This window comes from Mixophyes fleayi, chromosome 2, assembly GCF_038048845.1.
Source record: "Mixophyes fleayi isolate aMixFle1 chromosome 2, aMixFle1.hap1, whole genome shotgun sequence".
Classification (NCBI taxonomy): Eukaryota; Metazoa; Chordata; class Amphibia; order Anura; family Limnodynastidae; genus Mixophyes; species Mixophyes fleayi.
In genome coordinates, this window is record NC_134403.1 from 35,886,244 (window position 1) to 35,901,346 (window position 15,103).

The following is a 15,103-nucleotide window of genomic DNA, read 5'->3' on the forward strand; positions in this document are numbered from 1 at the left end:
TGTAAATGTCGGCACTTAATCTGTTGACATGGACATGTCTGCAGGCTAAATGCCGACACTTCCATTGTGCTGACAGCTTGGTCAAGTGCCATTTCCATTGTCGGAATTATGACCGCCACCATTTGGATTAGCTGTAGCTGTGGAGCATATGCCCTTTAATAACGGGAGCCGAAAGATATATAGAATGATGCACCACTAACTAAAGAATTTTTAGGTGTTAGTACAGGTTATTAACTTTTAAATTAAAAAAAACAACATGAGCTTTCCATATGCGCATTTGCTTTATAATGCCTTATTTCATTTCTGTATGCATGTGCACAACTTTGCCGATATCTTTCTTTTGGATTTTAGGGAATGCGGTCCAGTGACATGAGGGCCTGGCGCCAGCATTGGGATCATCAGCTGTACAAGGCTCTTGAGCATCAGTATCAAATGGGGCTAGAGGCACTTAATGAAAATCTCCCAGAAATTGCTATTGATCTGACATTTAAGTAAGAAGCTTTTTATTTACTGGAATAGATGCACAATAGAACATAATGGTGATAATATTCATTGGTGGCATTTTTACATTTTTTTAACAGGCAGGGAAGATTACAGTTTAAACCCCCTTATGAAGAAATCCGTGCCAAGTATTACAGGGATATGAAAAGGTTTATTTCCATTCCGAACCAGTTCAGGGGACTGAGTGAACCTGGTGAAGAGCCAATCTTTTCTGTGATGCCTGAGAGGAATGCAAATGGCTTCATCACTGTGTTCAGTAAAGCAGAGGATTTGTTCAGAAGGTTATCTGCTGTCATGGATCGATTTAAGGTGCGCACTGCATTTCAATAGGTGTCTGGTATTTAAAGCTGCACTATACAGTGCACACGTACGACACATTTACAGAGCTGTCCGATGTTAATGTTTTAGAACACTTTGGTTAAAGTGGTTTAATTGTAAAGGATTTGCCATATATCCCCAGACTGACTCAACTTTATATTGTTGTTGCCAATAACATAAAGTATATGACACAGCAAGGTACACAATACTATCTGAAGGATTTTTCTACGATTGTTACAAATTTGTCTCACGTCCGTCGCAATTTGTTTTACATGTAAACTCTAAGTTACAACGTAAAAAAAAAAAAAACACTTTTCACGGTGGATATCGGCAAGAGTTCTGTGTAAATACATCTTCTTGTCAGAAAAAGGAAATAATTATTTTATGATGTGCATTAGTATATTAAGCTGTCAGGTGTTGGAAGCAGACCGGTATACTCGACTGTTAAAGTGGCATATCCTTCCGTAATAAGGGACTGACAGCTCTGCAAATGTGCCTTATATTGCCTTACATGCCTTAAATATGTCTTCTATTATAAAGATTCAGTTGTATATTTTGTTCCTTAAAAATATAATATATAAAGTCTTTTTGACTATACTAGGGGGGAATTCAATTGGCCGCGTTACTGTAAAAAGTAACACGGCCCGAGCACTATTACCGTTATTAAGGTAATAGTGCGCTTAAATACCGTTATTACGGTAGATGCAACGCCGGCTTTTGCTGCAAGCTGAAAGCCGGGTTAAATTTACCATAATGACGGTAATAGGTTTAACGCTGTACTAATTCTCTTTAACTATTTTCTTAGTAATATTTCTCTGCATATGCAAAATAAATATCATTATCTTGTATTTTGCATGTTCCATTATAAATCTGCTTTTCAACAACAAATGTTGCCTTAAGTAATTTATAGACCAGTTGCTTCCTCTAATCACGCTGAACACATATACTGTAATACATAGCCGTCAAAGAGGTGTTAGCAGTCTACAGTAATCAGACTAATAAAAGTTAAGAGCTATTATCCGATTGGTTGCTATGGGTTACAGCGTTGCTAGTTAAGCCATATTGTTAAGTAAGTGCCTATATCTGTAAATATTTACTGGTATCTGTAATATTTACTATTTATAGTGCTATTGTTATAATGAAGTTGACCAGGAATGCAAATTGTAGTTTTGTGTCTGTTATGGTTATTTCATTTTCTTTGAATGGAAAATGCAGCAGCCGTAGCGATCTCTGATTGCTCCGACACTCTCTCCTCTCTGTTCACATGTCATTGCATTTTAAAATACACCAACTGGGAACTCTGCATCTCATAAACAGTTTCTTGTTTCCCATCTATCTTTGGTGTAACTGTGCATGAAAAATAAAAAGTCATATTGTCACCATTACTGATCTGTTGGCAGGAATGGGTAGTGATTGGTCAAATAGACGTGGATGCCCTGATTGAAAAATATTTACATGATGTGAATGACTGGGAAAAAAACTTTAAAGCGCTTAAAATGCGGGGGAAAGACGCTGAACGGCTTCCAAGGTACTTTGTTGTTATTTCATTTTCCATTACTGCTGCTTTATGTAGTTTTTGTCCTCTTAATAAGCTTTTCCATTTATTGGGCCCTTATAGAGTAGTCTCTATCTGGGCACCAGGTCCCTAAATGGCCTGTACTACACTATAGCAGCGTGATATGCTGTATGTTTATGTGTCCTTCTTCATCAGCTCAGAGGGACTGAGTACTAAAAAAAAGTAGAATATGCAGTTATAAAGACAAATGAAGAAGACATGGAAGACATTAATAAAATATTGTTGTGTTGAAAAGTGTCAACAAAAGTGAGTATTTTAAATTAGGACAAAAAAATCTCCATTTATAAGCACTGATGGTTCATCTGAAACTACCCCAAACAGATCTGATCTATCGCAAATAAGAGTATGTGCAATGTATACGTTTTCTGTCTTTGCCTCTCTTAATCAGTTACAAAAATGTTAATATAAAATTGTGAGGGAACGAGGACGGAAGATATGTCCCTGTATATATGTCGCTGTGCTGAGCAAGTCAAAAGATAATGTTTTTATTTTCAACTTTTGTGTGAATGTGACCCTTTCTTTAGTGGCCATTGATCTGTAGAGATAAAATGGGGATAATGAGGGGTAATGAGCTAGAGGACATTTGGTGGGGGGTATGTGAGGTATTGAGAGAGAAAATGTAAGAGGTGTATAATCTGTATTATTGTGCTGATGAAAAACCGGCAAAAGAACATCAGCATAACAGAGGGAGGAAATTGAATACATGTATCTTAAACCCAATACATTTAAAGTGTCCCCGTTTTTCTCAGTCATCCTAGGGATCTGTAGAAAATGTACCAGAGGTGTTTAATGTGAATTAATGCCCCCGCACTATTTGCCTTCCCTTCATTTTACCAGTGTTATAAAGATTGACTGCATGACCATTAATTGCAATCCTGTGAAGGCCGTTATAGATGATCTCATTCAAAAGCTGTTTGACTCTCTTCTAATATCGCTAAAGAAATCTATCCAAGGTAAGTGAGAAAAATATGTCTGAATATATAATCCACTTACCTATGCAAAACTCAGTGCTACATCATGCACCACATTCATGTTTTGTATTTTAGTGAATCATAATTCTACTTTACAGTGTGAAAATGTTGTAGTGCAAACATAAAAAGGAGGATTGTTGTACTTACGTTAAATCTTTTTCTCTGATTCCATCTGGGGGACACTGCTACCATGGGGTTGTATGAGGGGACACAGAAGTTGGCACCTTATATACTTCATTAAACCGTCAATGTAAGTGTTGACAGAAGCTCCTCCCCTCTGCAAACCCCTTATGATCACACTGCGCCCTCCATGCTGCTTTGCCATGCTGTTTTTGCTTCCCCTTCTCCTGGCCCCCTTCATCAACCTGTGCCACGCTGCTTTTGCCCCTCTTCACCATGTGCCATGCTGCTTTTGTCCCCCCATTCATACTCTGTCATGTTGCCATGACAGAGTGTGAAGGTTCAGAAGAGTTCACATGCCCTTATACATCATCTCACATGCCCTTATGCCTCATTTCTCATGCCCTTATTGCCCCATATCATCTCTAATGCCCTTATTGCCCCTCATCATCTCTCATGCCCTTATTGCCCCTCATCATTTCTCATGCCCTTATTGCACTCATCTCTCATGCCACATTTTGTTTCTCTCCCCTCTCCCCCAAAATGACAGGCTGCTCGCTGCTGCAGCGCTGCGCGCTTTACTAACCTTATCAGCAATGGCTCCTGTTGCTCCTGCATTCTTCGTGTAGCTCCTCTGGGCGGAAATAGGTCTCCAACGTGGGCGGTTCTTCTTCCAAGATGAGTCATTTGACATCATCATCGTCATTTATTTATATAGCGCCAACATATTCCGTAGCGCTTTACAATTGGGGACAAACAAAGTAAACTAATAAACAAACTGGGTAAAACAGACAAATAGGCGAGAAGGCCCTGCTTGCAAGCTTATAATCTATTGGACAATGGGAGTTTGACACATGAGGTTAAGCCTACATTGCAGTCGACCCAGCCAGACTGCAAAGGTAAAAGTGACTCATAAGCTAAATGATCCTGTCACATAACAATGTAGGTCAAGGGGTAGCTGTATAACAGGTGGTAATAGGGTAGTGTAGTGAGGTTAAGAGGGTGGTTGAGGAATATTATAAGCTTGTCTGAAGAGGTAGGTTTTCAGAGAACGCTTGAAAGCTTGTAGACTAGAGGAAAGTCTTATTGTGCGAGGGAGAGAATTCCATAGAGTGGGTGCAGCCAGGAAAAAGTCCTGTAACCGGGAATGGGAGGATGTAATGAGTGTGGATGAGAGACGCAGATCTTGTGCAGAACGGAGTTGCCGAGTTGGGAGATATTTTGTGACGAGAGGAGATGTATGTTGGTGCAGCTTTGTTGATGGCTTTGTAGGTTAGTAAGAGTATTTTATATTGGATTCGGAAGAAAACAGGCAACCAGTGTAGAGACATACAGAGTGATTCAACAGAGGAATAATGATTTGCAAGGAAAATCAATCTTGCCGCAGCGTGCAAAATAGATTGTAGGGGTTTGAGTCTGTTTTTGGGAAGGCCAGTAAGGAGGGAATTGCAATAGTCAATGCGGGAGATGATAAGTGCATGAATTAATGTTTTTGCAGTGTCTTGTGTGAGATATGTGCGAATTCTGGAAATGTTTTTGAGATGTATGGAACATGATTTAGATATAGAGTCAATGTGGGGAACAAAGGATAGGTGTGAGTCAAGGATTACACCTAGGCAGCGAGCTTGTGGGGTGGGCTTTATGGTCATGTTATCAACAGAGATAGAAATGTCAGGTATGCTCTTGTTGGTGGGTGGGAATATTATTAACTCTGTTTTAGAAAGATTAAGTTTGAGTTGGCGAGAGGACATCCAAGATGAAATGGCAGAAAGACAGTCAGTTACACGGGACAACACAGATGTCGAGATATCAGGAGAGGATAGATAAATTTGGGTATCATCCGCATAGAGATGATACTGAAATCCAAAGGAACTTATTAGATTTCCAAGAGAAGCGGAATAGATAGAGAACAGCAGAGCACTGACCCTTGCGGTACTCCAAATGATAAAGGAAGAGGAGCAGAGGTGGCCCCAGAGAAATTAACAGTGAAAGAGCGATTAGAAAGGGATGGTAGAGAACCAGGATAGAACAGTGTCTTGAAGCCCTAGGGATTGCAGCGTTTGTATGAGAAGAGAGTGGTCAACGGTGTCAAATGCAGCCGAGAGATACAGGAGAATTAGGAGTGAGTGATGGCGTTTAGTTTTAGCAGTGATTAGATCATTGACAACCTTAGTCAATGCAGTCTCTATAGTGTTGAGAACGAAAGCCAGACTGAAGAGGATCCAACAGGTTGTTTGCGGAAAGGAAGCGTGTGAGACGAGTGTAGGCAATTCTCTCTAGAAGCTTGGAGGGGAACGGCAGCTGAGAGATGGGACGGTAATTTGATAGAGAGTTTGGGTCGGAATCTTGTTTTTTAGAATAGGAGTAATCACTGCATGCTTGTATAGTGATGGAAAGATGCCAGTAGAGAGCGAGAGATTACAGATTTTAGTTAGAGGTGAGATGAGCACAGGAGACAGGGATCTACCAATTTGCGAGGGGATTGGATCAAGAGGACAGGAGGTAGAGTAGGAGGATAAGAAGAGAGTAGAAATTTCCTCTTCATTTGTGGGGTCAAATGAAGAGAGTATGTCAGAGGTTGGTGGGAAGGAATTGAACCAATTGCTTGTCAAGGAAGAGAATACCAATTCTAGTCTGATCTTATCAATCTTGTCCTTTAAATAGGAAGCAAGATCCTGGGCACTGATAGTGGACGGAGGGTTTGGGTGGGAGGATTGAGAAGAGCTTTAAATGTCTTAAAAAGGCGTTTGGGGTTGGAAGCCTGAGCATAGATAAGAGATTGGAAGTATGTTTGTTTTGAAGTGTCCAGAGCATTTCGATAGGAGCGGTAGATAGAAGTATATATGAAGAAGTCATTAGAGGTGCGAGTTTTGCGCCAGTGATGTTCTGCTTTACGGGAAAGTTTTTGAAGATTTTGCGTTGCTGTAGTGTGCCACAGCTGACATCGGAAGTCGACGTGTAGTATGTAGTGTCACTGGAGCCACTTAATCAATGGCTATTGCTAAGGTTTGGTGAAAATGAGGTACTGCCATCTCAGGGGATGAGAATGTAGAGATAGGGGAGAGAAGGTGTTGGAGAGAGGTGGAAAATTGTTGAATATTAATAGAGTTAAGATTTCTGCGATTATGAGGAGGTTTGGTAGAGTTAGACAGTAGAGCGGTTAGAGCACTTGGGGTGAGAGTGTAGCTGATAAAGTGATGATCCGAGAGGGGGGAAGGGTGTGTTAAGAAAGTTGGAAAGTGAGCATAGTCTAGAGAAAACAAGATCAAGGCAATGGCCATCCTGATGAGTAGATGATTCAATCCACTGGGAGAGGTCAAGTGAGGAGGTTAGCGAGAGTAGTTTGGAAGCAGCTTTGGAAGGTGGGTTATCAATGGAGATGTTGAAATCACCCATTATGATGGTGGGGATATCTGAAGATAAGAAGTGAGGGAGCCATGCAGAAAAATCCTCAATAAATTGTTGGTGTGCTCCAGGGGGACGATAGATCACCGCAACACGTAGAGAGAATGGATTAAAAATGCGAATAGCATGTACTTCAAAAGATGGGAACGTGAGTGATGGGACATTTGGTAGAACTGTGAACGTGCACTATGGGTAGAGAAGTAGTCCAACCCCACCTCCTTGTCTGCCTTCAGGTCTGGAGGTGTGGGTGAGTTGGAGGCCACCATGTGAAAGTGCTGCAGGTGAGGCAGTGCCTAATTGCATGAGCCATGTTTCTGTTATTGCCAGAAGGTTGAGGTTTTTTGAGAGGAAGAGATCATGAATGGAGGTAAGTTTGTTACAAACAGAGCGTGCATTCCAAAGGGCACATTTAAAGGACTTTGGAAGAGAGGGGAGACAGGTAATGTGTTTGAGGTGCTGCAGCGCTGCGCACTTTACTAACCTTATCAGCAATAGCTCCTGTTGCTCCTGCCTTCTTTGTGTAGCTCCTCTGGGCGGAAATAGGTCTCCAACGTGGGCGGTTCTTCTTCCAAGATGAGTCATTTGACATTACTCATCTACCAATGACTGTGTCTGTACGGCGATTGTGCAGAGAGCCGCAGTCGCGTCTGGGCTCTCTGCACTTCAATGACAGTGCAGTGCTGTCAGTGTCACCTGGCTCTCACTCTGAATGAACAACGGACCCAGGCGGAGGTATGGCTAACCAGTGTCTGGGCCTATCGGTGGATTCCCCAGCTCCCCGGTAGGCCAGTCCGACGCTGGGTATATCACATTACATAGTTACTCTCCCCCCTACTTATTTATGTATCTAACAATCACTCCATTAATTCCACTGTAGATGGTATTATTTTGTTCCTAATGGGGATTTTACATCAAAATCTATATTTAGTCCCCTGAGATGTAACATTTTCATCTTGTAGATCCATGCTGCCTCTTCCCTTTTTATTTTTCCTTAAGAAGTCCCCCCTCTCCAATTCTTACTTACTGACCTGAGAGCCACAAATTTCAATCCTTTCGGATTACAATCGTGTTTCTCTGTGAATTTATTTGACACGCTGTGTAGGGCGAATCCATTTTTAATATTTAGAATATGTTCCCCAATCTGCACTTTAAGTTTCCTTATTGTTCGCCCGCTGTATTGTAACTCGCATGGACACTCAAGTAAGTAAATAACATTCTGACTCTCGCATGTCAGTAAATATTTGATTGTAAACTGTTCTCTTGATTTTCGGGACTTAAAGGTGTCAATGGGTTTAGTTGATCTGTATCCTAAAGTTGTACAGCTGGTACAGTTGTAATCCAGGGAATAACGAAAGGAGAACTACTTAGAACACAAAGAAACTGCTCAAACATTTATACATTTATCTTAAGATCAGGAGAACTCAAATCTAGGCTAAAATGTAGAGGTTACAGCAATAGAATTATTAAAAAAAGCTGAAAGTTCTGTTAACCAAAGGGGAAGAAAAACCTTTATCTATCCTGCTCCTAAAAAAGAGGGATCTGTTGACTGCAAAATACCCATGATTGGAACTTTTTGCTCCGAGCGGCAGCAAATAACTAATATCTTTCAAAAACATTTGAACATCCTGAAGGCAGATGAGGATTTTCATAGAAGTTTTGGATGATCGTATATCCATGACATGGCGTAGGTCTAAAAACTAAAAAGATCACTTTGTCCACAGTGTTTTAAAATTAGAGAAGAAAATTTCCAACAAACCAGAAGGCTTTTACAAATGTGGCCTATGCCATGCATGTCAGTACATGATAGTACATGATACAAGTAAAGGAGTACAGGGATCGTTATTCCAAAATTTGGAAAATGAAACAATTCTTGAATTGTAGCTCTCCGAATGTTATCCATTGTCTAAAGTGTCCATGTAATCTAGTCTATGTAGGTATGACAAGTAAACCTTTTGTGATAAGAATTTTGGAACATGTGGGCAACATTAGGAGAGCAAAAAAAGATAAAGGAAATTTCAAACCAATGAGATGCCATAATAGTGATCCAAAGGTACTCCAGGCCATTGCCATGGTACAGATTGTGTTGGGACTGAGAGGAGATCTCCAACAGGAACTCCTTAAGATGGAAACAAGGAAAAAGTTTCTCATGGACAGTCTGGCTCCCAATGGTCTCAGTGACTTTAATAATTTCATGGTGTTTCAGCAGTATGAACAATGGAAACTTAGGTCTTGACAACTTAGAAGGGTAAATATAAGTACGTGAGGTGTTCTAGAATAAAATTTATAGATGCTCATGCCATTAAAAGGTTCATTTTACATTAATCACCAGTAAAGGTAAATGACTTTAACTATAATTTAGTTTTATATGACATCTAATAATAATAACACATATTAGATCACCCTGATTATGATGCTTTAATGGGTTTCTAAACAATCTTAAACCAATCACTTTCATAATTCAAAAGCAAGAATTTTAATTACTCTTATCACAATCTCAATAAACACACTTAATTTAAAGTTATACGGACTATGAATAAATTATAAATGTTTGTTTATATTTTTGAACACTTTAGCACAATAAGAAGGATGTCAATACGTTCATATATTATTCACTTTCACCATCAAATTTTGTCAAATATAAGTTTTTTTCTAGTTATATCGGCACTCTTTGTTTTCACATTTTGTAATTTATTAGACTCAAGAAAGTCTAATAATTCACAATTATAATTCATAATGGCATATATGTTACTGGTTTCATATTACAGTGCAGATTAGCTGTCCTCACTTTGATTAGATTTATGAGATATTTCTGTGAACAATTGATGGCTTGTCACTTAGTAAAAATGAAGACTCCATAGTGTTAAATGATTTCAAACCAATAATTATACTTACCTTGGAATGTATAAAAATAATTTAGATTATTTCATTGGATGGTAATATAACATTTATGGACCAAGTCATTATAAGTAAGCACTTTATTAGTCTTTTAGTGCAAGTATGAAGATGAGATAGAAATTCTGCAAATCGCATGAATTATTTGTTAGTGGGTACTTTGGGCCAATCACGATCCACCTTACCTGGCACATATAGGCTCATTTGTGGAATGAGGAGTCAATCATCCGGGGATTGAGTCATTGCACAGTGTAAAATGTTTACTATGATGTGGATACAGAGGAGAGGACTCTTGACCAATAATCACCTAAGTAATCGGGATAATGATTCCCATTGGCTACATAGGATGTCAATCTGCAACTGGGAATGCCCGTTGCTAGTAAACGTTTCCAAGCCTTACATCATTAATAGGCGTAGCTATCTGCATAAATGACCGGTTAGAAGGTTGCCTCGGCTTGTCTTAGAAAAAGCCATTAGCGAAAAGCGCATCACCGTATAGCAACGCATGCTGCTGACTCTAAATATGTTAAATTCTTAAATGGAATAAAAAATGCACAAACATCCTATTATTTAGTAGCAGATTTTTTTCAAGTAGCAGAGACCACATTAACTGGCAATCATCTTATAGCTAAGAAACGGGTAACAGTGTCTATATAATCAGACTCTGAGGCACCATTATAAGCATGACATAATGCAGATAGTAACATTCGTTCACTGCCTTTAGCTAGGATCAGCTGATTAAGTTCTGGTATCAGCGCTACTAGTTATATACACTAATGCTACTCCAGAATAGCCTAATGGAACTGTTATAAAAAAGAATGCTCAGTGTGTAAGATAGAGATTATATATACATGTGTGTGTGTGTGTGTGTGTGTGTATATATATATATATATATATATATATATATATATATATTTATATTGATTCATAACAGCAGTGCTTATTAGCTAAGTCCAAAGAGGACAGTGATGCAGATAGTTCCTAAATTATTCTGGTATGGGAATCTGGGATTGGACTTGATATAATTTTGTTAGGAGAGTAATCTACTATGACCCCCCCCATTTGCCCTCAGTACTTATAGAAAATAGACCCCAAGATATATCATTATAAATGAGAAGCATTTTTTGATACATTACTTTCCGTTGCATTGGTGTTACTATAGATTTAGTGCATTTCTAGCGATCTATAATTAGAGGAGTTAAATAACAAGAAGAGAAGTTACTTCCATGTATACATTTCAATAAGCAGCTACGTGGCATAGCAGTAGATCTGCTATTTTTAACAGAACGATTTCATATAGGTTCAATAGTTCATTCACATTTTTTTTTAATTTTTTAATTGTTTCGCTAATAGGAATAGAATAGAGAGCAGCCTGTCAGTCACACACAGTATATACTGCTGATCAGTAGCAGCAGATAGAGAGCAGCCTGTCAGTCACACACAGTATATACTGCTGATCAGTAGCAGCAGATAGAGAGCAGCCTGTCAGTCACACACAGTATATACTGCTGATTAGTACCCGCAGATAGAGAGCAGCCTGTCAGTCACACACAGTATATACTGCTGATTAGTACCCGCAGATAGAGAGCATCCTGTCAGTCACACACAGTATATACTGCTGATTAGTACCCGCAGATAGAGAGCATCCTGTCAGTCACACACAGTATATACTGATGATCAGTAGCAGCAGATAGAGAGCAGCCTGTCAGTCACACACAGTATATACTGCTGATTAGTACCCGCAGATAGAGAGCATCCTGTCAGTCACACACAGTATATACTGCTGATTAGTACCCGCAGATAGAGAGCATCCTGTCAGTCACACACAGTATATACTGATGATCAGTAGCAGCAGATAGAGAGCAGCCTGTCAGTCACACACAGTATATACTGCTGATTAGTACCCGCAGATAGAGAGCAGCCTGTCAGTCACACACAGTATATACTGATGATCAGTAGCAGCAGATAGAGAGCAGCCTGTCAGTCACACACAGTATATACTGCTGATTAGTACCCGCAGATAGAGAGCAGCCTGTCAGTCACACACAGTATATACTGCTGATTAGTACCCGCAGATAGAGAGCATCCTGTCAGTCACACACAGTATATACTGCTGATTAGTACCCGCAGATAGAGAGCATCCTTTCAGTCACACACAGTATATACTGATGATCAGTAGCAGCAGATAGAGAGCAGCCTGTCAGTCACACACAGTATGAACTGATGATCAGTAGCAGCAGATAGAGAGCAGACTGTCAGTCACACACAGTATATACTGCTGATCAGTGTCTGTGAGGTTAAACTCCTCAGGAGTTTCTTCAATTGTCTCCAACTGTCACTTCTCCTGAACTGGCTCCAAGGTACATACCAATTTGTGAAGGGGGAACAGTCCTATATGAAAATGACATGTTCTTCCTCAGTTTTTAACCACAACATGTGTATAATAGTACTTGCAAGTTATAAAAACCATGTGTAATACAGTTTAATATATAAATATATATATATATATATATATATATATATATATATATATATAGTCATGTAAATACAGTTTACACCAGTAGACAGTAATACAAGAATTCAACAATGTACTTATCATTCTTGGATAGTTAAAGTCATACTTACCAACTTTTTAAAGTTGTTTTCTGGCAGCCTGCCGGGGGAGGTGGCCGTGATGGGGTAGCGGGGCTCCAAAATTTGTGTCATTTTGGACCCGCCCCCATGACGTAATGATACAAACGCGTAATTTTACAGCCAGTAGCGGGCTCAAACGCTGCGATTCCCGGTGAATCGCGCCGTTTTGGACCTAATTCTGCCCACTTCAATAGGAAGTGGGCAGATGCAGGAGATTGCCACACTCTCCCGGGAGTCCGTGAGACTCTTGCGAAATGCGGGAGTCTCCTGGACATCCCTGGAGAGTTGGCAAGTATGGTTAAAGTACAGTCAGGAGGAGAGAATCTTGTCAGTAAGGATAATAGAATACACTCCTTAAAAAATCCTCTCAGGAGTGTGCTGCTGACACAGTAGCTTGTTTTCCCGCCTTAGGAATATGCCAAGTCCTCTGATGAGGCTCCTCCTTGTCTCTTTAGTGCCTGTTTTATCCTTCCATGGCACTGATGTTTCCAAGTGCCCTTCTCCTATGTTGAGAGGGGAACTTGGTATGAGCACCGATATGGCTGCTGCATCTTAACATTGTGGTGCTCTATGCCACTGATGGCAGCGCCAGACAGTCAGCTTAATAATGATTTTTTTCGAGTGCCCCTCTCCTATTTTAAGAGGGGGATTTGGTATGAGTGCAGATATGGCTGCTGCATCTTCACATTGCTGCGCTCTATGACACCAACGGCAGTGCCGGATAGTGAGCTTCATAATAATAGTTTACTGCAGTGATAGTCACTGTAACTATAGGAAACAGCCAGAGCAATAATGTACTTTCTGTGCGAGCCACTGGCACTCATCTGTACATCTACTAAGCCTGTCTGTGGAGATTAATTCCCTCAGCAGATTATGCCTGTCAAACAATGCACACATTACAAATCACTAATAAATGAATCAAATGAAAGAAAAATAAAACCTACAGAAATAGCTGCAGAGCAGCTAAAAATAAGCCATATGGACACTTAAATAACACGGAGGTGCTACAGGGGATGTAGAGGGGAGGAGCTTCTGTCAACAGTTACATTAACAGTTTAAGTATTTAAGTTCCAACTCCTGTCCCCCCTCATACAACCAAGTGATTGTCTTGTAAACCATGTGACCGGTCCTAGTGCCATGAATACCTCATGGTGAGGTTCTATAACGTTCAATAACAATTAGACTAGACAACTACTCCATCTTTTTCACATAAGTTTCAGTTTGTAATAACATATCAGCGGGCATTTAAAACAAGTGTTACAAGTCATAACAAACAAATGGCAGCAGGTGAGAGCTCGGAGGGCTAGGGCAACCTGTTGCACGTCATTGAGCTAGAAGAGTGTTAATACTGAGTGGGATAAACAAATTTATGTTGTATCTATTTGTGTTGTCTCATTTTCCTTAAAAAAAAAAAACCAAAAAATATCCAAAACATTTTATTAAGTGCCTGTTGCTAATTTTTGTGAGATGGTAATGCCACTACCTCACAAGATAATCATTGTGTAATTGACATAATGACATTTACCAGACACGTTGTGCATGCTGCATGGTATTTGTGCCTCTACTGATTGCTCCTCCACAGTTTAAATTCCTAGGTGGCAGATACTGAAATTAATGACTTAGTCACGAGAAATGTATCCTGATAATTTTCTGTAAAAATGACTACACACTCTGTAATATCTGCATTAATATATCTGACTTATTAGCAGACTTGTGGCTTAATGTGGCTAGTGGGCCATCTATGCAGTTGTCTTCTGGCCACACTAAAAGGTCAGTGTGCACCTCACTTTGCCTCTGAGATTCACCTACAGGTCTTCTCCCATTCCAATTCCCTACCACATCTGATCACACTCTCCCCCAACCTTCTAAAGTCTAAACATTCCCTTGAAACCAATCTCTTTATTAGAGTTTACCCTACTCCCATCTATACTACTCACATTAATGCACCTTCACACCTACCCTTCTTCCATCTATACTACTCACATTAATGCACCCTCACACCTACACTTCTCCCATCTACCCTACTCACACGAGTACATCCTCACACCCACCCTACTCCCATCTATACTACTGACACTAGTACACCGTCACACCTACCCTACTCCTACCTATAATACTCCCACTAGTACACCCTCCCACCTTACCCTACTTTCACCTATACTACTCCCACTAGTACACTAATACTTTACCCTAGTACACTAGTACTTTACACTAGTACCTTACCCTACTCCCAACTATACTACTCCCACTAGTACACCCTCACACCTACCCTACTCCCATCTATACTACTCCCACTAGTACACCCTCACACCTTACCCTACTCCCACTATTACACCCTCACACCTACCCTACTCCCATCTATACTACCCCCACTAGTACAGCCTAACACCTACCCTACTCCCATCTATACTACTCCCACTAGTACACGCTCACACCTTACCCTACTCCCAACTATACTACTCCCACTAGTACACCTTACCCTACTCCCATCTATAATACTCACACTGGTATACTCTCACACCTACCCTACTCCCATATATACGGCTCACTTTAGTACACCCTCACTGCTGTCCAGATCTCCACTTTGAGCCATATTCGCTCCTCTTGTCTCAGCTGTGACATCTTCCGATTTAGAATGTAAGGGATATCATCATCATCACCATTTATTTATATAGCGCCACTAATT

General features: G+C 40.2%; 1 protein-coding gene across 1 annotated transcript in view; it reads left to right on the forward strand.

Moving 5' to 3' along the window:
- Positions 1-15,103, forward strand: part of DYNC2H1 (dynein cytoplasmic 2 heavy chain 1) — a 350,876-nt gene that overhangs the window by 49,581 nt on the left and 286,192 nt on the right. The window contains exons 17-20 of the mRNA XM_075198801.1: positions 352-491; positions 582-810; positions 2,220-2,347; positions 3,233-3,348. Coding sequence (XP_075054902.1) covers positions 352-491; positions 582-810; positions 2,220-2,347; positions 3,233-3,348 — 613 coding nt within the window. The remainder of the gene's footprint in view (positions 1-351; positions 492-581; positions 811-2,219; positions 2,348-3,232; positions 3,349-15,103) is intronic.